Consider the following 27,056-nt stretch of genomic DNA (forward strand, 5'->3'; position numbering starts at 1 on the left):
CCCTATTCAGATCATGCATCTATTATCCCCAAGGCTTCAGATTTTTACCCATTTATAAAACTTTTAATTTATAAAAAGATTACTGTGTATGATTCCAACTGTACAGTTCACCTCCTCTGAGGTCAAGGTGCTGCAGTAAAAGACATATTTCCAAAGGGATTGATAGCGAGCCCAATCTTTTATATTTAACTATGAGGCTGACACCAGTAAATGTGATGTCACTGATGGCTTTTTTTGTTTGTTTGTTTCACCTACCAGGTGGGAACGGTGGGAACTGTCCTTTGCACAGAAGAGGGGAAGGAAGGAAGGAAGGAAGGACAGAAATTCTATTTTTCGTATTTCGGAACCAATGATTTTACATCTGCACTGTCCCAGCTAAATGCACAGCATTCACACAACATGGCTGTAATGTTGAAATGTCTGATAAAGCATTACAAGAGCACCGTGGGAGCATTTTGGCTGAGCTGAGATGTAATCAGAGGCACAGTGAGTGGACTCCAACTGACCAGGAGGTTACCGTCGTGTGCCAAAGCTGGACTGCTGCATTATTACACTTTTAAAAAAAGGGTCCTTGTAAATATTTTTCTGTATTGCAACAGATTTGTACAATTTTGGGGGAATTTTGTTACATTTGTAATAGGAGTGACTCGTCCCTTTACGTTCCAGCTGGTCCTTGCGGTGGTATGTACTGTGTTTTGTAACAAGACACCATGAACCACTACATCTGTTGGCAATACTCTCAGTAACTCCATGTTACAGTGCCCAACTTCATTGTTTTCTGTCAGGTGGACGTTCTGTAAAATCCAATCCGAGCTGCTTGCGCGTGCATGCGGATGTGCGTGTCTGAAAATTTGCAACGCTTGTATTTTTTTTTTTTTTGTAAAGAACGCCTTGTCCTCGAGATCGAGCGACGTTGTGGACCTTCAGAAGACGGCTGTTCCTCGCTGTAGGAACGAGGAGCTCCGAGCCGCACAGGCGTTTTCCGCCAGGAAACCCGAGCGGGGAAAGATTTTCCCCGAAACAGTCCGGACACATGCTGCACACGCCATTTCCTTTTGTTCTAGCCGTAGTCGCCATTATTATTTCTCGGATGGACACTTCAGCACATTATACATGTTGGCTTTTCTAGGAGTACTCTACTGCATGTAGTACTAGTTCCATTTCAACTAGCACAAAACAGAGACCCGGTAACAGATACACGCTCTTTATGTTACGCTTCTGATGTAGTCACGTTCGGACATAATATATCAAGAATACTGTGCTTCAACCAAGAATCCTGCTTTTTTAAAAACCAGTTGCTGTCTGCTGTAATCCAATAAACAAAACGGCCTATTTAAAAGTTAACCGCCTGCTCCAGAAGCAGTCTGTGCAGTCAGATTGGATTTCTTGGTCTCTACTCCTTACAATTAACTGAAGTGTGACCCCTTTGCTTGATGTTAAGAGTAATCGCACGAGTAGCTGGGGGCAGACGCAACTGCTAAAAGAATTTGCACTTAAGCACCTGGATTGCAATAGACTGACCTATCACAGGAATTTAAATAAAACACAAAAAAGTGTAACACTCATTAAAATATATAACTGATATTAAAGGTGCTATCAATATGCATTACATTGAACAGCTGTTGGAGGGGGGCGGGATAGCAGTCCCCACTGCAAGTTATTTGTGTAATTGGTCCGGCTTAATGTTCCGTTGGTGAGGTGTTTTAAAATGTACATTATCCCTTTTGTTTTTTGTACTTCATTTACAGTTGCCTGTAGCTTGATCCTTTTTTAAATATCCTCTGCTGAAAATGAAGTATAATGTTCGAGGTTCTTGCTTCTGCCAGACTTCCTCTGGAGCAGGATTGTGAGATTTTGGGAAACTAGAACCCAAGAAAAGGATATCTGCTTCATTTCAAAAGGCAATTATAACTCCTGTTTCTGCTTTTTAGGAAGACATTCAAAATAACACCATATGCGAGGGAAACAACCCTACTGTGGAACAGATATTCCATTTTTTTTCAGTCTTCATGAATGTGTTTGAAATTAAGTATTTAGATCAGGAATGTTTTTGAAAATCAAATGAGCTTAGCATTTGACACACTTGAGAATGCTCATGGAAAAGGTGAGTGTTTTGGCATTCAGGCTCTCAAATTTAAAAATACTATGAAATGCATTGCTATGGCTTGCAGTAGTTGGCTCAAATAAATCAAATCTGCTAGTGACATCATTCAGAGGGATAACTGGCCAAACAACTAATTTTTAAGAAATTTATTTTCATTTTGAAAATAGTCAACCTCTGTTGACTACAGTTAAAACAAGCATGAGAATTTTACATGATGCTGGCATACAGAGCAGTGATTAAAAATGGTGTTCCCAAATGGTGCCCTGACACATGCCTATTTGCTTCCTCACAATAGGTCTAAAATATCAATAGAAATGGTGTTCTCATTCGACAGAAGCAGGTGAAGATGTTCAGTCAGCCATTTCATGCAATTGTTCTGACAGTTCCCACCCATTTCATTAGGAGATGGAATTCTTGGCTAATTTTCAGAAAGCCACTGATTTATCTGTGATTCTCATGAAACTGGATGGAACAGTTCTCTACACACAGAATGCATGAAAATGTTTTATTAAACACTGCATGAATCGGACGTGTAGGAATATTACAATTATACAAAGACCACCTCCGAGAGTAATCTCAGACTACGCGCTCTACATTCATATCGGAAAATTAATAAAATTATGTTTAGAGATTTGCAAATGGCAAAACAATCAGCAAAAGTACCAATTGGCTAATGGTTCATTCACCAATGGCCAATCATTTATCAGTTCTCATTAAAATAGGATAAATCAAGAGATGAAATATATGCATGTATGTATAGGTGTCAATCTTAAAAGTATGCATATTTGTTTAACCTTTTATTTTTACAAGTGTCTAGGCTGAAAAATTTCCTTTGTGAACAAAGCCTGCCAGTAATGTACACAACTCATTTTCAGTCTAAAGACATGACAGGGAAACATACCTTTTTTTATACAGTGAATTGTGTACATACAGACTAGCCTCCGTTATGGACTAGCTATGAATCCCGTGCCAGATGAATCAGCCAACCGCAACATTCTGAGATGCCTTCCCCTTGGAAACGGTATTCGGGCACCATACGTCGGCTCGTTTATCTTCCTGAACTGGTACTATTTCCCAGAATTCAGTGCTATTTTTAAATCTACAGAGCACATGCCCCCCCTGTCCTTCGCGATGCATTTCCGTTACATTTTCATTAAGCTTCCCCGTCGCAGAGCGCAAGGAGAGTGGCTGGGTACGATATGGCACGGTTTTACAGAGATCCCAACGCTACGCTCCTCTCGACCGGCTGGAGCCACGCCCGCCGTCGAGCTGCAGAAGCCCCAATGCAGCGCTGTTTCTGCCTCAAAAAGCAACTGATGATTTTTTGAGATCACAAATCAGCATAAAAATACAAATAAACATTTATTTAAAAAAAAAAAAAAAGGCAACCCCCCCCATTATTTTTTGGACAGCGGACAGTGTTTTGCTACCTCAAAACGACGGCTCACTAATGGCAGAAAAACATTTCAGCGTTAAGAAAGCCTTTAGAAAAAAACATCTTTCTTTAAGCCACAAATTGCTGGTCTCGTTGCCCCCTCACACAGTGAGTTCTCAGGCGGGCAAGGAAGCTTGTGTCCTTCTTGCGGTCGAAGGAGAGTTTATACGCAGCGTTCTTACCGCCTGACTGCTGTTATTGAGCTCTTGATGCTACACATGAGGGACCTCTTTAATTACAGGGAAATACGATATGTCATCATTAAAGAGTACAGACATAACCAAACCAGAATCACATGCTGATCTGCAGGTGTCACACTGCCAGCAGACAAATCTTACACCTGTCCGGGGGAGGGGTGGGGAGGTGGGGTGGGGTACAATCTACGAAAAATAATATCCTAAGCACGTCCTTCTCCTTTTCCACCTGCACAGTAAAATCAAAGTCTTTGCCGATGGAGAAGCCGCCACTGCTGCCCCCTCCCCGGCACCTCAGTCGTCCCCCAGTCGGAAGCCCTGGCCCCAGTTATGGCGGCCCCCGCCGACCCCTCCCTGCTCCTGGGGCGCCGGTCTCCTGCTGGGGGGCGGGACCCCAAATCCAGAGACTCCACCTCTTCTGCTGGGGAAAAAGCGGTACCTGGGGGGCAAACACAGACGGGCAGGTCTCAGCGTTCAAACAGCTAGCGTTTCACAGTGATGACAATGGCAGGAGAAACACTTTGGGACATGAGCTTTAAACAGGAAGAGGAAGTGATGCGATGCTTACAGAAACTGTGGGGTGGAAAGGAAAACCCTGCCGCCCAAATCCATGGGGTATTTAAACATCAAGAAGAAGTACAGATGCCCAACAAGGTTTCCAATCAGCTCGTTGACCACCCTGAGGATAGGGGAGAGAGTGACAGCACAGTTCCAGCTTCAGAATCCTTTAAATCCACCTTACATCACAACATATCTGTCAAACATTAAATAAAATGCACTTACACTGACAGCAAGTACTTGTTATCTACGTCTGACTGCATCCGTAATGCGGTCAATTTACAGCAAAATATAAACAATACTCACGAGCCTCCAATGATGTAGTTAAACCCAAGAATGACCCAAGGGAGATAACGCGCCTGTGGGAAAAGGAAACAGGATTCCCTTACTTACAAACATTTAAATAGAAGCTTCCAGAATGGGTCCTGACAGACATAATGAAATTCCCCACAATGATGTCATTATCCTTGGGCAGTAAGTAGTTCTAGAAATGAGCAGCAATATTTGAATGGTGTGCCAGTTTGACCTGAGGAGAACATCCCAGCACTGGGATCAGTACCAGTGTACAGACGCCAGTACCTTGAATCTGGTTCCGAACCAGAAGGAGACGATCATGTCCCTGTTCAGCTGGGCCCAGACGTACAGCACGGACATGATCAGAGGAATCATCAAGAGCTGGGGAGGAAATGCAGGAGACGCACTGAGAACCCCACCATACCAATAAATCACACATTAGGACAGCAGCAACTCTACCACAGATAATCCAACTGAAATTCCTGAAAAGAGGCAATATAATCAGCTGAGCTTTCCAGTACTTTTACTGGGTGAAAAACGGGTAATAAACTAGCCTTCGACCAATGGAAACAGGGTTTTTTTCTTCAGACCAGTCATACTCCTCAGCTGAAGGGTTTAAAAGGAGTCGCACGCCGCGAGGGAGAAGCCGTTGGATGTTTACATGGCGCCGGTTTCTTTAGAAAGCTGAGGGTTTATTTGGTTTGGGCTTGTTTTGATGAGAAAGAGCAGATCACACTGAGCCTCCCACACACATTCAATGCAAATCCACCGCATTCTTTAAGTGCTCTGGGAGCTTACAAAACACAGCGACTGAAGCGCTCGGGTTCGAGGGAGTCGGTGAGTCACTGCCAGCAAGACGAAAGAGGAAAAACAAATGTTATTTTATTTAAACCATATGTCGCTCCATATCCCGCCTGCATTGAAGTCTTCGGCAAAACAGGAACTGTTTGTGTGCAAACAACAGTGCATGTGCGAACCGTTCTTCTCACTTTTGATATCCAACGATTGAGCTTGGCACCTAAAAATGTACCTGGGAGCCAGTATGCAACTTCTCTCATACCTGCCAACTAGACCGACCCTGGGTTTGTGACACAGTACACACTTTAACAAGGACTTACTGCCAAAGTCTGGTCTAATCAACACACTGCAAATCTGGCTGCAGAGAGGTATTAATGCACAGAAGAGATTAACAGAACAGTGGAAGCAGCCGCCCTGCCAGTATTCCAAGGCCAGGCTCGCCACCGCGTGATATCCACTGCCTAGACTGGCAAAATGATGAGCAGGTTCATGTAGATGGACTAAATGACCTAATCCCTAAACCTTGTTCCGTTCCATCTTTTTCTTTTAATCAAAACAAGTGATAATTTTCATAACTTAAGTTCACCATCTTTTGCGTAACACTAGATCTGAAAGCTTCATTTTAAGCAGCCATTTCTTTAGCAGCATTTAGTTTAGGCTTCATATGCAGTAGACATTCATTGAGTGAGGAAGGGGAGGTGGGACTTACCTGCATGTCCATCATCAGTCCTGTTATCTGCACACTAATGTCAAGGAAACCAAAACCAAGATCCCAAGCCTTCATTAGAACAATTATTCACAATCTGTAAATATAGAGTTGTCGACCATTACCCATAAGAGTGCACGCACACACACACACACACGCATACACGCACGCACACACACACGCAAGCAGCAGTCGGAATTATGGTTCACAGCAGAGCAGAGCAGAGCAGAGGAGAAGAGAGGAGAGTAATTTGAGGACACGGCCGTGACATTTGCACAATACATTAACAAATCAAAGCTTAAGCAATCTGTTTAATTCGGCTTTCCCGGGAAGCGCCGCCTCACCGCCACACGCATCAAACGCAACGGCGAATGTTTACGATGACGTCGCCAGCGGAGCTTTACGAGAACTGGAACGTTAAAAGGGGAATGAGCAGCGCGATTAAAATGTCTGCGCCTGCAACGGGCTTTCGTGTCAGCTGTGACCTAGATAAACCTCGCTGCACGCCCGATTGGCAAGGCACCTTGCTGACACAATGCAAACGCCAAAATGAATATCGCTTAAGAGCGGCGGGCGTGGGGTGCCGACCCCCAGGACCGGTAGGGCTGCGGGTTTTGAACCTCTTGTCGACGGACAATGCTGCAGTAGCTCTGTGTTGCTGAGGCCTTCAGCTGAAAGGGGAGGGAGGGAGGCAGGCTGGGTGACCGTAATGTGAGGCCCCCTGCTGGCTGCATGAGGGATTGCTCAAAGGGGGAGGTTTAGGATAAGGAGACTCTTGAGTTTAGTTCAACGCTGGGTCGTGGGAGGGGTTGGGCCAGGACAAACGCATGGGAAAAATACTGTGTATAACGGACTCTCCATCACATTTAACAAAGACTATTTACATGCGAGTAATAGTTACATTCAGTGCAGTTGTTTTGATATTATTGGCATCATGCAAAAACCTAGCATATCTATAAAAACTAATACTAATCTGGAAGAGCCAAAAAATGATTATTTTTCCATTTACCAACATATTATTGTGGCTCAGTCAGGAGGGATTTTAAACCAACATTATTTGTTATGGAGTTGTGAATCATGCCAACATGTTAAAAAAAGATTTTAATTCCATATCTGAACATACACTATATGACCAAAAGTATCTGGACATATGTACCCTTGGTCTGGGGGTGTTTTTCATGTTTTGGGCTAGGCCCTTTAGTTCCAGTGAAGGCAAATTTTAATGCTACAGCATACAATCACATTCTAGATGATTTTGTCCTTCTCCAACAGTTTAGGGAAGGCCCCTTCCTGTTTCAGCATGACAATGCCCACAGGCACACAGTGAGGTTCATATAGAAATGGTCTTTTTGAGAACAGTGTGGAAGAACTTGACTGGCCTGCACAGAGCCCTGAACTCAACCCAATCCAACACCTTTGGGATTAATTGGAAAGCTAACTGTAAGCCAGGCCTGATTGCCCAATCAGTGCCCGACCTCACTAATGCTCTTCTGGCTGAATGAGAGCAAATCCCTGCAGCAATGTTCCAACATCTAGCAAAAAGCCTTACCAGAAGAGTGGAGGCTGTTCAAGCAGCAAAGGGTGGGACCAACTCCATACTAATGCCCATGATTTTGGATGAGATGTTGAATGTCAGGTGACCACATACTTCTGGCCATGTAGTGTACGCTAGGCTACGCTTTAACAATGCAGGCCGCAGAAAACGTTTGGGAGGCCGCTGCTCGTGCTCCGAGGCCCATGCTGAACTAGCCAGCGGAGGCTGAAGAAGCGGAAGGAGGAGGGGGGCCGGAACACAGCGAGCTGGAAGGGGCTCCAGACGAGCGTGCGCGAAAAGACCGGCCGTCCTGCCGGGGGCGGCCATGGAAGAAAAGGCACGTTCCAAAAACGTTCACAAAAAATCACGTCGACTGCAGGAGGGCTCGACACCTTCGGTTCTACGGAGCGCCGGGCGCCGATCTCACGCTCGAAACGAAGCCGCGGCATCGCCACTACGTTCTCTCAGCGATAAACGCGGCGAAAGCTAACAGCCTGGTGGTAGCGGATTTGGGCGCCGGCGCAGTATTAAATATTATCACAGTCCTCGTTATCGGCAATTAAAAACGCACGGCTGGCTGAGAACACCGACTCACCGGGAACTCGATGGCTTTGCGCAATCAGAAAGGATACAACAATGCAAATCCAGTTGAACAGCAGCATGAATATGTAATCCGCTGGTCTCCCATCAAAGGCACCTGTTTAAAAAAAAATAAAATAACAAAAACAAAGAACAGCTGTTGGGTTGGCACGAAACTACACAGTTCAGGAAAAAACAATCGGTTTCATAAGTCACTGAAATTTTTACCCCGTAACCCCCCCCCCACCGAAGGATGCAGTCATTATAAACTTGTAATTAAAGGATTGCCTAGCTGGCTATGGCATTCTTACCAATCACACTGTGAGAACATTATTTAGGGCTGCATTTAAGATATTTCTCATGGAATCTGCTAAAGATTTAACTGGAGAGCTTTGCTTCTTGATTGTAGCTACAATCTGTGGCACTTTGGGGGGGGGGGGGGCTCCAGCTTGTGAACGTGCTGCTCTGGATGTGCCTCTGCATTTTCTGGCACGCTGGATAAGAGCAACTGGTCACGTAAATGCACGCAAACAAAAATAACATTGTCTTTTGCCTGGTACAAACACAATAATCCCTATAACGAGAAACAGAACATGTATATTGAGAAACGGCTTGCAGTTTGAATGCGGCCATTGTATTCTCCAGACTTCAGTAGCTTTACACAGCTGCGAAATGACCCATTCCAGGAAATCGCAGGCTGACCTCAGTGACATCATCCTGGCTCAGGGTACTGTAGGTCGAGGGGGAGCGCTGACGTCCCCCTGCACATCGCCTGAGCGCGTAACTGCTTCGGGCTCAAGCACTGCGCCACAGTAAAGGCATGCAAACAAGCCAAGAGGGAGAGGCCTTACCTGTCTCCAGCCTGGTAGAGTACTGGTACATGAAATAGAGGTTGACCAAGTAGAGGAATCCCGTTCCAGGGCCAACAGGGAAGTAGAGCGTTGAGGATACTGGTCTCCATATCTGCAGAGAGGGGGAGAAAACACTATTAGGTTTGTTTGTTTGTTTAAAAGCAAAGTTTACTATGCCACTCTTCTTTCTTTTTAAAAAGTCTTGTATCCATTTTTTCCTCCATTTTTTCTCTTTCTCCCAGTGGGCAATGCTCAATCCCCTTTGTGGGCCGTTCTACTGCTCTTAATTTGTGAGAGCGCACACCAGCGTCCTCAAACACGTGCTGCCAAATTCTGCTCCCCCCCACCCCACCACCGGCATTCTCAGGCCCAGCTGCGCAGCCTTTGCGCTGGAGGACTGCACTATTTACGCAGCTGCCGCAGGCAGGCTGCAGCCAGACCGCAGACCCTGCCCACGGGCTGAGCGCGACGAGGCAAGGACCGCCCCGCCAACCGAAACCCTGTCTCCACGGGCAACGCGACTGCCGCATGAGCACTGGCCCATGAGGCTGCCGCCCAATCATGGGAGGGGGGGGAGGGGCCGGATTCCAGACATCAGGCCAATGGCTACAGCAATGGCTACCTTTCCGGAAGGCTCCGCCCAGCTGCCCCAGCTCTCGCCCTTTCTCGGTGCTGAACCACGTGCCTGGGTACAGATGGCAATGCAGCTGTGTACATTCGACAGAAATATAAAAATGGGGCAGGAGCCAATAAACAAATGAGCGCGCGTTCCCCGCGGCGTGTGCGGCGGGCGCTAAATGTGCCGTAAACAGAGTGTTCCAGCTCCCTGGCGAGCAGACATTTTGAGATTTAGACGGCGACGGCGGCGGAGCTCGCAGCCGCAGAGAGGGGAGCCATCGTCACCGGCGTGACCCAGTCAGACCCAGACAGTCTGAGCGCGAGGCCCCTCCCTCTCGCCCACCCCTCCGCTCCGCCGTCACCGTGGAAACGGCGGGCAGAGCCGTGACGGCGATAATGCCTGCATTCATCTCCGCTGTCACCATATTTGCTTCGTAACTTTCTGGCACAGGAAATTAGGTCAGTAAACAAGAGGCGCTTTCCCTCCCCGCCCCTCTCCGTCTTCCTCTCCATCTCCCTCCCTCTCTCTCTCTCTCCCTTTCTCTCTGTCCCTCACTCTCTCTCCCTTTCTCTTTCACTTACACTCTCTCTCTCTCTTTCCCTCACTCTCTCTCCCTCTTTGCCTCACTCTCTCTCTCCCTCACTCTCACTCTCCCTCACTCACTCTCTCCCTCACTCACTCTCTCCCTCCCTCTCTCTCTCCCTCTCCCTCACTCACTCTCTCCCTTTCTTTCCCTCACTCTCTCTTTCCCTCCCTCTCTCTCTCTCTCTCTTTCTTGTTAGCCTGTCCCCAGCCTGCCCCCGCCCCTCCCCCAGTGAAATGCCGCTTTGCAGCGCTGCGCCGTGCCTCCAGTCTGCCGTGCAGTCGTGTCCCGCGTGCACACCACCGCGCCCGCCCGCCTGCCCGCCCGCTCGCCCACGCACGCGCTCTCCGCCGCCATGTCGGCGCGGTAACGGCGGCCCGGCGTCGACCGCAGGGGCCAGAGAGACGGCAGAACAGGTGTGTCAGAGGACCGAAGGACCGAGGCCAGGGCTCGCACGGGAAGCCCAGCGTGACATCACAAACAAAAAAAAAACAGGAGACAGCGAACAGCTGCTTCGCTCTCGCAAAACAGCTTGCGGGGAGTGGAGCGGAGCACGGGCCTCTGGCCGGGACTCGGCAGAAACGCCACCGCGGGTCTTCACCGAGGCCCCGCCCTTTCACTCAGAATTCACACTCACTACAGGCTTTCACTTAGCCCTTATGCTTCCATTTTTAATAGTGTGGGACCTCATTAAATAGCAATAGAGAGAAGCTGCAAAAAATTTTTAAAATGAATTCTGCATTAGCTGCTGAACTAAATCCAAGAATGCGCCTCGGTGCTCATGAAAACCACGAGGGAGGCATTTGCTGGGCATGCAGCGTCCATCACTGCAGCACTACCAAGTCCAGCAGCTGTGTGTAGAGCCATGTGTAGCTGTGCACAGCTAGGGAAGGTCACGCGGCACTGACAGGGAACTGCCAGAGGCAGTGCGTCTGTGGGACGTCCCTGCCTGGGGGCCACGCCCTACTGAGGCCGCGCCCTGCCTCAGCAAATAAGATCTGGCCCTCCGAGGGGGGGCCTAAACGGGGCACTGGGCGTCCCCTGAAGCCGTCCTGCTTTAGCACCAGGGTGTGAGTATGCTTCAGGGACATAACGCCATTAGTCCAGCGATGCAAAAGCCATCGGCACTTAACTGGGTCGTGCAGAAGGGTGTGGACCACCCACCGCAACCAGCGTGACATCACAGACAGGGTGACGTGTGCCCAATCAAAAGTCAGTTCCGCCGCCATTTCCCGTTAGTCAACAGGCAACAGCTTATCACTGAAGATGCCCTAAATATCCTCAGATAAACACTGGCAGAGCACACTGGACCATACCTGCAGACACCTCCCTGACTGTGTGCTCTGAGGGGGGAGCCTCTGAATAGGGCTCACCCCCTGATAAACCCAGCTTTGGCTCAAGAGCCCAAGTAAAACAGGAATAGTCTACTCACTGCTTACTGTTATGTCCTCTTCTGTGTTTTTATGGCCCATGGCAACTCGTGTTCTAAAATTAGTTTATTATTCAGATTCAATGGCGAATCAAAGCTCAGCAGTAAGAAAACAAACAAGAAAAAACTGAAGTCAGTATTTGGGCTAGACTGGTACACAATCAATAATGACACCTCAAACCACACAGCAATGCTTGTTTGGTGTACACCTGTTGTGAATAGTTCCCTCTAGTGGCAAGTTTGAACACAGCTACAGATATTATTTCTCCACAACAAATAATGACTGATCAGCCTTCCTGTTTAGAAGCATAGAAATCATAAAGTAGCATGCAAAACAAAAACAAAAATCTAAAAAGCATGTAGAATAGTTTTTCTATAAATAATATATAGCCACCTACACAGCACATTTCATATAACTTTTTGCAACCCAAAGTGCTTAATGTACTAAGAAACGGATGTAAAAACAGAAACACCACAATATTACAAGCTTAAGGATTACAATTGCAAATTGTTTGCCAACTATACAGCACTTATAGTCTGCTCTGGTATGAAGAGTGAAGAAGAGGAAGCATCATCATTATCGCAATTCTGATAGCTATTGTGCATTTTGCTCCTTATCAAGGAAAGAAGTTTTAAATTTAAATTAATATTTTTAAGCAAAACTTCAAACCGTCATTCATATTTGCATACCAAATATACTCACCCCCGAAACTGTGGGGAAATTCCAGAAATTATAAAGCATATTCCATTTGAGTGAGTGTCAACTATTTTAATGCATGTCAAGCATTTTATTTTAGTGCATGCTTATACAATTCAAATATATAAACAGAAAATGCAACTGATAGAAATAGATTCCCATACTTGTCAATCCCTCTCAGGCATACTTTCAAATATATTTTGGGCTTATTTGTCTTCCATTAGCCTACATCAAACGTATGCAGCTTAAGTCTCATTGGTGACTTGTCTTCTAAATTCAGTTATTTTTGGTGAAAATTATTTGCATATAGGCAGCATAGCTGGTTTGAAACACAGCTGCTGTGCGTACATTTTAAAACATGCAGACGTGCCATTAAGAAGTTAACCCTTGTGTAGTCTTAACATTCTCTATACTCCCCTTGTCCTAAGGGTCAAAAATGACCTGCCTTCACTAAACCCCTAAAATACAGCAGCTTAATTGAATTTTAAACCCCAAATCTATTTTGCATGAAGAAACAACCTGTCATTCATCACAAACTTTGTGAATATCTGGGTTTTCCCTCTTCACAGTGCAGAAAGACTGCATTTAATCAGTGGACACCACTCGTTTTTATTACAACACACCTGTCATAATTGTATTTTTTACTAAAGTAGAGGTTTATTATTATTATTATTATTATTATTATTGCTAAAAGTACTGCACAGGTGTAAACATTAATTTTTTTAGCATGACATAGCACTTGTATAGCCTAAGAAAGTAACATAAATGTGCAGAAAATAGTTTATAAATGCATTTTATTGAAGGGAAACAATAACAGTCTTGAAATTTTTTGGCAACATAGTGATATATTCTTATATACTGTACAATGAGGAATTCAGCTACAAAATACTTGTCTTCTCCCATTTTTTGAACCATTGCCCCCCACCCACAAGATGTATAAACAACAATAAATAAGAATAAAATAAGATAATAGATACAAAACAAAAATGTGAAGAACATAAATCAATCAACTCTAATTAGCACATGTAGGACAGCATGCAAGTGTGTGTGCATGGACTTTGCAGATGCAGTGTACATAGCATAGCTCACAGAGGCAGTCTAGTGTACATAGCATAGCTCATAGAGGCAGTCTAATGTACATAGCATAGCTCATAGAGGCAGTCTAGTGTACACAGAATAGCTCACAGAGGCAGTCTAGTGTACACAGCATAGCTCATAGAGGCAGTCTAGTGTACATAGCATAGCTCATAGAGGCAGTCGTGTACATAGCATAGCTCATAGAGGCAGTGCAGTGCACATAGCATATCTCATAGAGGCAGTGCAGTGTACATAGCATAGCAGGTAGATGCAGTCTAGTGTACATAGCATAGCTCATAGAGGCAGTGCAGTGTACACAGCATAGCTCATACAGGCAGTCTAGTGTACATAGCATAGCTCATAGAGGCAGTTTAGTGTACATAGCATAGCTCATAGAGGCAGTGCAGTGTACATAGCATATCTCAGAGGCAGTGCAGTGTACACAGCATAGCTCATAGAGGCAGTTTAGTGTACATAGCATAGCTCATAGAGGCAGTTTAGTGTACATAGCATAGCTCATAGAGGCAGTGCAGTGTACATAGCATATCTCAGAGGCAGTGCAGTGTACATAGCATAGCAGGTAGAGGCAGTGGTGAGTGCAAAGGTGAACCCTTTTGTCTTAAGTCAGTCAGCAGTTGTAATTAGCCCATAGGGGGTACTGATGTCTCCCCATAATGTGGCCTGTCAAAGCAAGGCGGGACCCTATCTCTCTCTGAGAGCTACAGGGCAACTGCCTCTGCTGAACACTGCACATGTGTGTGTATGTGTGTGTGTGTGTGTGCGTGCGTGTGCGAGTGTGTGGGAATGTGTGTGTGTGTGTGTGCGCGTGTGCATGTGCGTGAGTGTGGGAATGTGTGTGTGTCTTTGTGGTGTGTAAATTATTTTATAACTGCCGGGTCAAAAATGACCAAGACAATCTTTGTACCCTGGTGGTGTACAGCTTTCATGGAAATATGAACAAAGGCAATGGTTCACTTTTTCTAATGTTGGGGTCACTCTAGGAAAAGTAATCAAATTTCAAGTTGAAAAAAGATCATTTAGAGCACAGGTGTCAAACTCCAGTCCTGGAGGGCCGCAGTGTCTAATGGTTTTTTGGGTGTTCCTGGCACAAGTGGTTAATTTAAGCCATTGATTGGCTAAGGAATCCACACACCTAGTTCTCAAAGCCTTGATTGGCAGCTGATTGAAAGGAAACCAGAAAAACCTGCAGACACTACGGCCTCTTGGGATTCAGTTTGACACCCCTGATTTAGAGGGTTTTTTCTGCTGTTAAACATAATGGCGGGTCATTTTTGACCCTTAAGACAACACAAGGGTTAAGCGGTTTTGGGCCACCGCTAGTCGTATAAAATGGACTTCCCCACTGAATAAAGCAACAGGGCTGTGGTAGACCGAAACCGCCCGCTTCATTTGCACGTATCTGAAGAAACCTGTCCATTCAGTACAGGAAGAAAAACTGCGAGGGGCTTTTAATTTCGACCTTTTTTAGTACAATGGACGTTAATTAGTAAGCCTAAGGAAATTATCATTATCATTGTGTGATGCGAGACATAATGCAGGGTGAACCAGTCTTTGGATGCACTCCTACAATTTCCTGCTGAATTCAAAAAGCATCAGATCAACGATACAATTTACGAACCTAACTTGAACTGAACTATACACAGTTCTGAGTACAATATCAGTCAAAAACGTGTGCCCATCATAGACCGTAAAAGGTGCCCATGCACAGAGCTGGAAACGTTCTGACCCGGAAGTCCAGCCTACTTCGTCCCCTGCTGAATAGCACTGAAGCGCTGATCCTGGATTAGCACGAACCTCTATTGCAAAGTTATTTCAAAAGAGTTTAGTAGATGTGCACTGATTCTAGATCTGGACTTTGACGATAAATTCACTCACCCGAAATGTCGATCAGGCAATGGACAAGAACACCGTCTATCATAAAACAACGCAGGCCTAGACACGGCAGCTAACTAATGTTTAAGCCTGTTGTGATTCTGTTTTCAATTTAGATACCAAACTAATTTTCAAAATCTCCTGAAAAATCGCCAGCATCGAGTTAAGTAATTAACTAGCATATAACTACCTTTGATCGGAAACAATAAGGTACAATGTGAAGCTGTAATGCACATGCAAAAATAGCTAGCTGTCTAGCTAGCTCGCAATAGATAGCAAGCAACAAGGGTAGTGCTAGACACAACGGCATTAACGCGAGACAAACTATATTTTCTTAACTTACCTGAAATTTGTGGAAGAAATACTCTGGCCATAGAACGAGGTACAAGGGGCTAACAAGCCCTAATTTTCCGATGAGAGGAACTATGATTGACCCAGCAAACCAGTACCGGGTGATGACAGGTATGTTTTTAAACCAGTCCCCGATATCTGACATTTTTGCATCCAATTTTTGGGGGCCGCAGTTCTGAGAACAGTCCCTGGAAGGTTTGGATATGTCAAGAAAATAATCCTCGGTGGCTAGCTAAATTAGAAACTCTTTTCTCCGTGGTGTTGCTATGCTATTGCGTTTTAAGTTGTCATCGTTGTTGGTTTGGGCCGATATCCCTGACGTGGCTTCCAGGACTAGAGCTGAGCAACACTTCCTGTCACAGTTTTGAAGGCGTGAACGCCAGGAGGCGTTGTAGTCCTTGGATTACGTTCATCATTTTTATCACGCGATAAAATGGCCAAAAATTGAAAATAGGAGAGAATGAAATACCTCCTTAAAAGCTGTGAAAATGAACTTATTCTTTGCAAAATAAGAAACAAAAATTATAATTCAATATTACAATATCACGAGTACATTTTAAAATTTAACAAAATGTAGTCTAACTCTTAAAACCAGTTTCACAGACACAGATTATGGTTAGTCCTGAACAGAACTGAGTTTTGCATGGAGAATCTCCATTGAAAATTAATTTTAGTCTTGGACAGTGGTAACCAACCCTGTTTCTGAGATCCACCAGCCTTTAGGTTTTCATTTCAACACTAATTTCAACATGATCTTTAGTTGTGAATGAGGTGTGCTTTGTTAGGTTTACAGTGAAAATTTACAGGACATTACATCCCCAGGAACCAGGTTGGTTACCACTGGCCTTAATCCATGTCTGTGAAACTGGCCCATTGATTTCTAACATGAATTCTTGTTCCTACTGAATTGTGAGTTCTCACAAAAAAAAAAAAAGAAAATACAATAATCTTTTTGTGTTATTGTAGGTAGAAAGGCTTTTTTATTCAATGTGCATATATTAACTGAATTCTTCTCTACCTGAAGTTTAAAAAATGTTTAAAAAAAAAAAAATTTTTTAATTTGAACACAGGTGGCCTCATAATTAGAGCCTGTACTGTAAATCCAGACTAAGACTGTAATGACGTCTTGGAGTTTACGTTCTTATGCAGTAAAGCAAGAAAAAAGGAGGCAAATGGGGAGGTGAGAGGACAGAACATTTTCTTTTTCCAGGTTTTCCAAAACCAGAAATCTGAAAGCAGCAATGTACAATTAGTTGTTAGTGGCTACATATTTTAAGTGGATTTTCATAAGGATGGAAAACTAGGGCCATGGTCAGTTTACAATGGCACCCATCTGTAAGTTCCCCAAATGACCTTTGTTTAGTAAAGATTCAATCAAGTATTGAGGGATGTTACAAAGTCATTGCTCAATCAATCCTTACTATGCAACACTGTGACCAAGCTCTGTTAGTGTGGTGACTTTGGTGAAGGATGTGAACTTCAGAAACCACTGTGAACTGCTCCAGGTTGTCACTATTCAAGATTTCTTCTGCATGGCCAGAACTCCCTTCTGTGGACAGCTATACTAATTCAGTAATAATCAGCTAAATTACCATTTTGTAAAATGAATCATTTTGCCTGAACTTAATCAAAATATATTGCAGTAAAATGCAGAGATCTTACCAGCTAAGTGATTATATGAATTAAGACTGTGCCACGATTCCAAGCTTGTAGGTAAACTGGAGGTTTCGATAAGGGTTAGACCACTCCACTTGCAACAACCGTTCTACCACTGTTATACTTGTGTAGCTATGGAGACAGCTGAAATATCAAACAACATATCAGTTGAAAAAATTAATGATGTAATTTAGAATTCTGTTGTCAAAATTCGATACATCTCAAATAGGAAATGGAAATTCATCAGTCACCTTGAGGGGGAAAATTCACATCTTCCATTTCAATGTGGTGAAACCATTATCATAGCTGTGTGGAAATATATTAGACTTTAAAGCTTAATATGTGTAACTTAAGAAAAGCTATTTAAGAAAAAAAAATCACGGACAGCCATCTCTTCTTCAGTGGTTTATTGAGCATGGTTTCCAAACACATCAGTATAAAAGATATAATTTGTATTACCCAAGTGAAAGCCACAGCTTGTTAAAACATCTTTCAGTCTTAAATTGCACTCAACAATAGCTTCAGTTCAAGAGAACAAAGCTTGTTTCTGATGACAGAGTATTTGCATGGGTCCACAGTATTGCCCTGTATCAAGGTAATTTAAAAAACAAAACAAAACACAAAAGATTCCTCATCAGAAAAAAAGAAAAAAAATACTTATAAACCATATACATAGCAAATTTTCATGCTTGATTTTCAGCATAGGTATTTCACAAAATTTACTAAGCAAAAAGGCAACCTTAGAAGAATAGACAGTAATGAGCGATCATGTCACACCTATTCTTTTAACTTTGTTGCAGGCCTGACATTGATTTTACAACTAAGGATAGTACACATACAAGCATTTTCAGATGCATTTATTCTTTAAAATTATTTTAGCTGTGTCACTTACAGGAAAAAACAGCTTTTGCAAAATTAACTTGAGCGAGAATTTTTGCATCTATGAGCAAACATGTCCAATGAATAGTAGCTTTCAAGAGTCATTCAATACTCTTTTTACAGAAAAAGGAAAATAAAACATATCATAGTAATATACAAGATTCACCTATTTAAACACATGGTAGGCAAAACTTTACACAGTCAATAAGGACCTTGATGTTATGTGCTGAAGTCAAGATGGTGGGCCAGGACAGATCCATAGGAAAGAAATGCAAAACACATTTACATCTTAAATAAGTCTTTCCCCTTTTACTCCTTTACTCAAGTGAGCAAAACAAAATGGCCAAACCAACTACTGTATTCCTTAATTTTCTTTTATACACCACAAAATGGATTGAAGTCAAGCTTAAGCTGAGTATTATTGTAAATTAGAAAAAGTATTTTAGAAATAATTAAAAACTACAGATCAATTACCATGGCATTACATTATATGTACAAGTTGAATGTCAACTTTATCTTTTCCTTAGTGGTTTTAGAGCAGGAACATTCTGGACCAATTAGAAGTTTCAAAAGTCAGTCTTTTGAGTACCTGTGACCTTGGTACTGTTGTCTGTCTTTAACGAGTGTCAGACACTCTAAACCATGTAGTCCACAGTATAGGCTAGTACGAGTCCTGGACTATGTCCCATGTCCTTCTGGAGTTCTCCATACTCAAACTTCTCATGGGTGAAATCAAAGCACAATAACTGTGAATCTTCACAACATTAAGCATAGTTTATTTACAGTCCAGACTGGAACAGCCACTGATTATGTTCAGAACACTTTCATTTGTTATTGCTCTAAAAGTGACTATAATTATGTTTTTTTTTTAAACATACAACAAATAAATAATTTCATAAAGTACTTTCACATATTAAGAAGCCAGCTGTTAGAGGAATAAAAAAACCAATTTCATTGTACAGTATTTAAAATTGACCCCGTAAATTGCCGAACCAAGCTACTATCTTGTCACATTTTGTTACTTTGTTGCATATCTGAAAACTGAACAGTCTAATTGTAGGGGGAGGACCAGTCAGGAACATCCAGCCTGATTTAAAAGAACAAAACAAAAAAACTAGTAGACGTGTACACCCACGCACGTATGCACTCACACACAGACACACACACAGGCACACATACAGACACACACAATCACACACACACATACACAGACACGACAGCAGAAAATATTCCCGTTTTCCATTAGCCCTGAACAATTTTTTTTAACACAACTGTGTGCACATACGTAGTATCTGTGGATACAACTCAGTCTGCATGGCTCACACAGCCGCTGATGCACTGCACTGCTTAGAGATATTCTTACCCGTGATTTGTAAAGAAATCTATACATATAAAAACAACTAAAAAGCACTATTTTGTGCACTGGAGTAATTTACATTTGGATAAAACTGTGTTCCTTTGCGCAGGGACACTTCTCCAGGTCTTTGCTTTAGTTTGGTTTTAAACATGGAAAATGTTAGGACCTGTCACAGACAAAAGGACCCTAACTGAGTTTACTTCACCAAGAAATAAGCATGTCCCTTATGTTCAAGGTGAAAAATTAAAAAAAGAATACAACCCTGATATCTAACCATTGAAATGGATAGAAAAAGTTTGATTAGCTCCCGTATTTGGTTAACCAAAAAAAAAGCATTGAAACATGAATACTAGAATAAATAGTCTTTCATTGCTCAGCAGAAGAGTTCAAATACTGGTCAAACATAATTTAAGATCAAAAGGAGATCTAAGGACAAAAAGTACCGGTTTCAATAATCTGAGTTTCATTCCCCATCTCCTTACAGGTCATTGCTGAAACAACGACGAGACGGCAATAAATAAGGGGTTCTTCGTTTGAACTAAAAAAAGAATACTTGATGCCACAAATGTTCAAGAACATTTGGTCTCAAAAAGTAATGACATTACCAGTAAGAATTATGTGAGGTTTCACCACCTAGAAGTGGTCTAAGACCTATTAAAAAACAGAGGTAGTGGTCAGAGTTTACCCAATAAATAATGTGCTAACAGGTTTAATAGTGAGGGTGATGCCGTGACTCAAGATAGAGTAGCCAATCTGCTGGAAAAAGGAAACGCCCACAGAAGCGTTACTTTGGCACCAAACATTTTTCTCCATTGGATTTGAAAACTACCGCAACTCTCCCTTAGCATTTGGTTGGTCCGCTACGTAACACAGCTGAAGCTCAATCCGCAAAGAGATGAACACCTTCCATCTTCTTCTGCATTTATACATAAAGTGAAAATTCTGAGGGAGAAAAATGGGGGGAAATAATTAGTTAGTATTTAAAAAACATCTTTTTATTGAAATGTTTTTTTTTTTTTTTTTTAAATCAATAAAAAAAATTATGCTAATGGACGAGTGTACTGAAAGCACCCTTAATAGTGCACATCTGCCCAATGCAGTAGATTAGTGGTAACCAACCCTGTTCCTGGAGATCTACTGTCCTGTAGGTGTTCACTCTGACCCAAACAAAGCACACCTCGTTCAACAGCTAGAGATCTCACTGAGCTGCTAATTAGTAGAACCAAGTGTGCCTACGGGACAGTAGATCTCCAGGAACAGGGTTGGGAGACAACAAATTCACTCTGCTGCGCTTTACCACTCCCAAGGTCTCACGCACCTGGATCATCGTCACTGCTAATCCTCCGACCCCGACTGTGTCCGTCTAACGCTCTGAGGGGGCTCCCACGCATCACTGTCATCCGTTTCATCTTCCTCCTCATCTTCATCGGCGGCGGCCTCCGTCTGCTGCTCCGCCACCGTCTTGCTCTCACCTTCCACCTGCGGCTCCTCCTCCACGTCCTCGAGAAACGGGTCCACGCCCATTTCCTCCCTTTTGCCAACTTCAGCAAACCAGTCCCGCACCTGCTCGTAGCCCATGTTGGACTTTGCTACCAGCTCATCCAGATCCTGCTCATTCAAAAACTTGTGCTTGAGGTAGTACTCCTTCAGGATCTCTTTGCCCGTCTTGAACTTCATTGCAGGGGGCGACCGGGCCCAGTTTGAGGAACGTTTGTTCCTCCGGGACCACCCCCGGCCTCGGTTTCGATTCCTGCCTCTCCCCCTCTTCCTGTACCCACTGCCATTTATGGCCCCAACGTTCCCACTCTGGTAGAAGTAGTACCACTTGAGGTTGCCGTTTTTCCAGGCGTATCGAGTGTCCCCGAACCAGTTGACGATGTAAGGCCTAGGCAGCTCGCTCTCATCTGCCAGCTTGTCGTACTCTTCTGCTGAGGGCCACTGCGTGCGCACAAAAGCGGCCTTCAGGATGTGGAGCTGCTCGGGGGTTTTCTTTCCAATCTTGTCCCGGCTCTGCCGCCGTCCGCTGGGCGGGGTCTGGCTCCTCTGCCGGGGCGATTTAACTGCCTCGCTGTCCTTCTGCTCCGCTTTAGGTTCTGAGGGTTCCGGTGCTTTCCTCCGCTCCGTGAACCAGGCGTCCACCTCCCGCCGGGTGAGCTTGGTCTCCGTCCTAAGCCTGCTCAGCTCCTCGTCGGTAGGCGTGTCGCATTTCTGGTAACTCTCTTCCAAGAGCAGCAGCTGTTCAGGGGTCTTCTCCTTGAACTTCTGGAGCGTGAAGTCTGGGAAAGGGTTGCGCGTCTTGGTGCGCGTTTCTTTGACGGGCCCGGACGGGGGGGACTCGGTGGTTTCGTCACTGGAGTCGATTACAATGGGGGCGCCGCTGCCAGCACGGGGGGGACTCTCGTTGAAGACGAAGATGTGGTTGTTCTTGGAGTTGCGCTGATTGTACCGTGTATCACTGAACCACTTCTTGATCTCGCCCTTGGTGAGGCCGGTCAGCTTCATCAGCCGGGCAATCTCTGCGTCACTGGCAAAATGATTCTTCAGGTAGCTAGACTTCAGCTCCGCCAACTGCTCCTTGGACTTCTTGGTCCGCATCCCGAGGCTGTCCAGGCTGAGGGCAGAGTTTTCCTGAGGGGTCAGGGCAGGAGGCTGGACTGTGGTGGCCTTCTTCGTTTCCACCGCAGCAGGGGTCGTCTGTATGGTTGCGGGCTTTGGGAGCTGCACCTGGTTGGGCACCCCAGCTACCGTCAGCGTGATGGGCGTGGTCACTGGCAAGGTGTTGGCTCCGCCAACCTGTGTCAGGACAAGGCCCGGCTGCCCCATGATCTGACAAGTCTGCAGGATAGACTGCAGGCCATTGGCAGCGGTGGAGAGGTGGGCGGGGATAACGGTGATAGTCTGGGGTACCGTGTGAACCGTGCCGTTGAACTGCTTCCTCCTGGCGTCCTCCACTTCCTCGGGAGTCCAGCTCACCCCGTGCTTCAACCGCTGCGCGGAGAACCAGATCTTTATCTGCTCCTCTGTGAACTTTGTCTGGGCTGCAAGCCCCATGATCTCGGACACCGAGGGGTATGGGAACCTGTTGTAGGTGCTGACCAGCAGAGCGTTGTTGTCCATGGCTCCGTTGTACGTGGGGATGCTGCTGACCGGTATCAGCAGCTGGGTCTGGGAGTTCTGCTGCGCCTGCAGGGCAGACAGGACCTGGGCCAGGCCTGCTGGGAGCATAGTGGCAGAGTTGATGATGGTCTTCTTTGGCTCCGCCTGCAGCAGACCTGAGCAGCTGACGACGATGCTGGGCTTGACTTGCTCAACCGGGATCGGGGTGACGGCAGGGGCCAGGAGGGCCGCCGGGGTTGCCTCCTGCTCGTCCTCGCTCTCCACCTTCACCTCGTCCTCCTCAGACACCTTGTGGGACATGGCAATCCTTTTAGGCTCAACCTTGTTCTTCATCTTCATGATGGGGGTCTTGCTGAGCGGGATGCCAGCGACGGGGCTGTCCCCTCCCTCCTCGCCTGCCTCCTGCTGCACGAAACTTCCGTCAAACGTCAAGTCATTGACCGTCTGCTCGAAGATGGTCTGGTTGTTGCGCTTCACCATGGTCCTTGTGAAGTTGTCCTCCCCGGGATGGTAGCGCATGTTGTGCTCTGAAAGTGCGTCGTACCGCTTGGTTAGAAAGTTGCACTCCACGCACACGTAGGAGGAGTTCAGGACCACATTGGGGTGCTCGGTGTCTACATGAAACGTGAACATGTTGAGGTCCGGGGTCTGGAAGCTGCAGTATTTGCACTCGTAGCCACCTTCTGCCATGCTGGAGTCCATGGTTTTGATGTAGCGGTCAACCGCCTGCATGTCGTCCTCGGTCGGCTCATTTTCGTCAGGGCCTGTGGCATTTTCGACGGGAGCTGCCACCGTGTCCTCGGCTCCTTCCTCCCCATCTGTTACCACCTCCATGTCTGGGTCCTGCTCCTCCGTTTCAGAGGGAAGGACCATGCAGGGAGTTGTTGACTTCCTTTTACTTGCCATTGCGTGCCAATGATGCCCAAATGAAAGGTTTCTTTGGGAAAAAAAAAAAAAAAAACTAATAAAAAATAATTGAGCGTATTTGTTAATTATTCTTCCTCATTGACAGTTCATTTCACATTTCCGTTGTATGTAGCAGTCCCCAGTATTGCACTCGTTCCCTGCAGGAGAGAATAAGACTAACTTTAGATTTAGTTTCTTTGGGACGAACAAAACTGCATGCAGAACAAACACTTATTGCAGTATGACAGTGGCTAAAGCAGGGGTTCCCAAACTCGGTCCTGGGCCCCCCCCTGGGTATGCTGGTTTTTGTTCCAACCAGTCGCAATCCCAGAATTTTAACAAGCTCTTCTTTTTCTTAATGAGGTATTTTTCACACAGATTATTTACCCACTTAAGCCACACTGTGTTAGACATAACTATGCATGCAATAAAGAATAGAATTCCTATGTTTATATTGTGCATATTGTGTTATGGTGCAAACAATTGCACAAAAAGAGGTAAAGCTTCAAATTAAAGACTGCTGTGAATCAGTAGGCTCCTAAATGGTAATGGTGTGGACACATGGCCACTAAAACTAACCATCTGGAAGATAATGAAGAATTCAAAGACAAAGCAAATTAGTCAAATCTGCATTGTGTTAATAAGTTTAAGGAAAAAATTATTTAATAAAACACGTTCTACAACCTCATTAGAAGCCTATATATTGATATGCAATTAAACGCAATAAGCACAGTGTAGCACAATATCAACATGGGAATTTTATTCATTGTGGAATGCAAAGCTATTTCATACATATTATGGCTTAAGAGGGTAAAAAAATCAATTTAAACAGGAAAAGCACCAAATTAAGAAAAATTAACAGCTTGTTATAATTATGAGATTGTGGTTGGAACAAAAACCAGCATGCACAGGGGGGCCCCAGGACCCAGTCTGGGAACCACTGTGCTAAAGGAAATGGCACTGGGACAGCAATCACAAATGTGATTCTGCTTTTATACCTGAACCTAAACCTAGCTGCTTCATCAATCAAGAATGAATAAAGGGCAAGAGAGGAGTGCTGATTACAAATGCCAATACAAATGCTATGACAACCTGAGTATTGTTAGGCTAAATGTCGGAGTACACCTGGTCGCTGAACAATATTTTACTCAACTGCTTAATGTCTCTTAATGTGTCAAAAATACCTGCAAAGTAAACATGAATCATGATTTAAGTAGTGGCGTCACATCCAACCATGAATGTATGTACGCAACTGTGACACTATACAGTCCGAAAAAGTGTTTCATCTGACATTATTAGGATGTATAATCTGGAAAAAAAATTTTTAAGGGCACGAAGACCTGAGTGCACAACTAGATTATTAGTTTGTTGCCGCGTCAAATGTTTTGAGGAACACCAGCTGACTGCATGTTTATATTGTCAAATTACGAAGCAACAAAAACCAGAAATCTAGAGGTCTCCTCTTCAATTATCTTTGCAACGGCAGCGCAAATTCCATGATGGTTTGATTAGCAGGCTGTGACTAGTAACGGATTCGGTGAGCCCTAGACGAGTTTCGTCTATAAAAATAAGTGTGCAAAGTGCACAAATGCGTCCACACTTTGTACGTGTTCAAGCACAAAGCATCGTCGAAAGAAAGCTGTCCGTCAAAAAATGACAAGCAAACTAGCCTGCAAGGGGTTAAATTTCTAAGTCACAAGACTGCCAACTCGATGTTCCCGTCCATATAATGTTACTTTACCAACTTGGCTACTTAGTGTTTAAAAGGGGGGCGCAAAAGCCGTCAAGTTATTGTCAGTTAGCTCGCTAGCTACTGAGCTTCCGTCTCAAGTGAACTCGCAGGCAAGCTAGTTTGTATAGCCGTAGGTGGCTAGCAAGCCTCGTTGGCAAAGGAAGGTCTAACACTACCCTGTTGACTGTACCAGCGAGAATGAGGCTGTGACAGTCGAGATTGATTGCACCGTGGACATGTAACGCGTTGGAGATGTACCAGAATGAAGAGTCGCTCTGCCGATAGCTCAACGGAGGGCAGCTCTGCTCTGCTCCGCTGTCTTCCGCTCCAGCCTCTTCGCTCCCTCCCTCAAGTGAACAGTCCGTTGTTGTGTAGCTACAGGCTCCAGCAGCAACAGAGAGCAGAGGCTGGCAGACGAAACAAGTCCGACTGCCGTAGCCACAGATGCGCAACAAAAAATGCAGAATGTTTTTTGTCCTCCGTTACTTTCTCCTTTCGCTTTCAAAAGAATCTACGGTACATGCAGTTACACAGAAAACAGTTAGCCAACACTACAGAACAAAGAAAATAGTTCGTGTATTCTAAATCGAAGCTAGTTTTTTAATCGACCGGGCGTCACCATCGATGGAAGTACGTCCTTACGTCATCGCAAGGCGACTCCCCCTCCCAGCTGCAAAGTCGTTAAACTAGTTACCTTGGAAAATAAACTTATGAAAGCCCCTCTAAACTTGCATCTCACTGACACAGTAAGTGTATAATTAGACGGATGCTTGGATGAGGGTACCTGCAATAATATAAAGGTGTACGCCAACCAAAACACGTAACGCTATTAGGTGCCGGTCACAATTTGCAGCTGTCAGTCGTTTCTCCGCTGTACGTTACTTGTTGCGATGGATGTTGCGAAGGGAAACATTACTGTATGTCCAGTTGTTCTACTTGTGTTCTCGAGTATACGATATTAACTACTCTGCGTCAAACCACCTCGGTATGAACAGCAAAATCTTTATTTTCTTTCCGTCTCTTCCCAATTCTATTGGTGATATTCAGAGGTTGAAACACAAGTCCAATAAGAATAGAATAGTACTCACCAGTGCATTCAAACACGTCCTACAGATTCCTTTCATTAGCAATACAGTACAAATGATGCTTTTCTTAGTTGCCTTGCACTGCAACAAATGAAGTTAGGATTTTGACATACTAGACATGTCTGTGAGAGGTACTGAGTACGTCTTCAGTCTTACACCCATCATACTTTGAATACATCCATACAAATAGAAAACATGACATGCCCTCCAATTGCCCTTTCATCAGACAAACCTACTGCCAGTTGTACTCTTTTATGTGTACTATATTAGAATGTTAATGGAAGGGGTGGAACTAAGGGGGTCTAAGGGAAAGCTTTTTTTCTGGGCATTAGTGAGTTCAGGGGGCTCTTAGAGGTGGGCTGTGTGCGTGCATACACACCCCACCTCTATTTTTTCCTGACACAAATAATATCTAAATATATCCCTGATTGATGCTGTGCACTTCTTACAAATAAGCCTTGAATACATCAGTTGATTCTCCACCCCACGATAGCTCTACCTTTGGCGGCAAGCCCAGATTCGGCTACTCACTGTATTGAAAGTGAAGTTAAATGTCTAAGCTAGGGGTGTGCAGAGACGTCATTATCTGTATCTGTATCTGTTCAACCAACAAAATTATCTG

At 44.5% G+C, this 27,056-nt stretch overlaps 3 protein-coding genes across 5 annotated transcripts in view; 1 reads left to right on the plus strand and 2 right to left on the minus strand.

Moving 5' to 3' along the window:
- The window catches only part of LOC135261502 (zinc fingers and homeoboxes protein 2-like), a 28,043-nt gene extending 24,556 nt beyond the window's left edge, over nucleotides 1-3,487 (plus strand). For both annotated transcript variants that reach the window (XM_064347854.1, XM_064347855.1), the window contains one exon: nucleotides 259-3,487. The gene's annotated coding sequence lies outside the window, so the exon portion shown is untranslated. The remainder of the gene's footprint in view (nucleotides 1-258) is intronic.
- Nucleotides 2,596-16,060, minus strand: derl1 (derlin 1). The gene is made up of 8 exons (XM_064347858.1): nucleotides 15,695-16,060; nucleotides 9,054-9,165; nucleotides 8,256-8,320; nucleotides 6,093-6,119; nucleotides 4,871-4,966; nucleotides 4,598-4,650; nucleotides 4,302-4,412; nucleotides 2,596-4,172 (listed from the first exon to the last, which is right to left on the minus strand). Exons 1-8 carry the CDS (start codon nucleotides 15,845-15,847, stop codon nucleotides 4,028-4,030), a joined length of 762 nt encoding a protein of 253 aa, XP_064203928.1. The 5' UTR covers nucleotides 15,848-16,060; the 3' UTR covers nucleotides 2,596-4,027.
- Nucleotides 16,061-17,750: 1,690 nt separating this feature from the next.
- Nucleotides 17,751-26,049, minus strand: LOC135261504 (zinc fingers and homeoboxes protein 1-like). Of its 2 annotated transcripts, none has more exons than XM_064347857.1 (3): nucleotides 25,608-26,049; nucleotides 20,913-23,648; nucleotides 17,751-20,536 (listed from the first exon to the last, which is right to left on the minus strand). In XM_064347857.1, the coding sequence occupies exon 2, from the start codon at nucleotides 23,615-23,617 to the stop codon at nucleotides 20,930-20,932; it is 2,688 nt and encodes an 895-aa protein (XP_064203927.1). In that variant the 5' UTR covers nucleotides 23,618-23,648; nucleotides 25,608-26,049; the 3' UTR covers nucleotides 17,751-20,536; nucleotides 20,913-20,929. The 2 variants fall into 2 exon arrangements, with proteins under 2 accessions (XP_064203927.1, XP_064203926.1); XM_064347856.1 differs by having other exon boundaries at nucleotides 20,913-23,775.
- Between the last annotated feature and the right edge of the window lie 1,007 nt (nucleotides 26,050-27,056).

The sequence above is a fragment of the Anguilla rostrata genome, chromosome 8 (assembly GCF_018555375.3).
Source record: "Anguilla rostrata isolate EN2019 chromosome 8, ASM1855537v3, whole genome shotgun sequence".
Taxonomy (NCBI): Eukaryota; Metazoa; Chordata; class Actinopteri; order Anguilliformes; family Anguillidae; genus Anguilla; species Anguilla rostrata.

Coding starts and splice junctions, on each gene's coding strand:
- derl1 (XM_064347858.1), bottom strand. CDS start 15,847: ATGTCAGATATCGGGGACTGGTTTAAAAACATACCTGTCATCACCCGG. Junction 8,321..9,053: donor CTCTACCAGGCTGGAGACAG/GTAAGGCCTCTC, acceptor TTTTTTAAACAG/GTGCCTTTGATGGGAGACCA. Junction 6,120..8,255: donor TCAACTGGATTTGCATTGTT/GTATCCTTTCTG, acceptor ATTAGTGTGCAG/ATAACAGGACTGATGATGGA.
- LOC135261504 (XM_064347857.1), bottom strand. CDS start 23,617: ATGGCAAGTAAAAGGAAGTCAACAACTCCCTGCATGGTCCTTCCCTCT.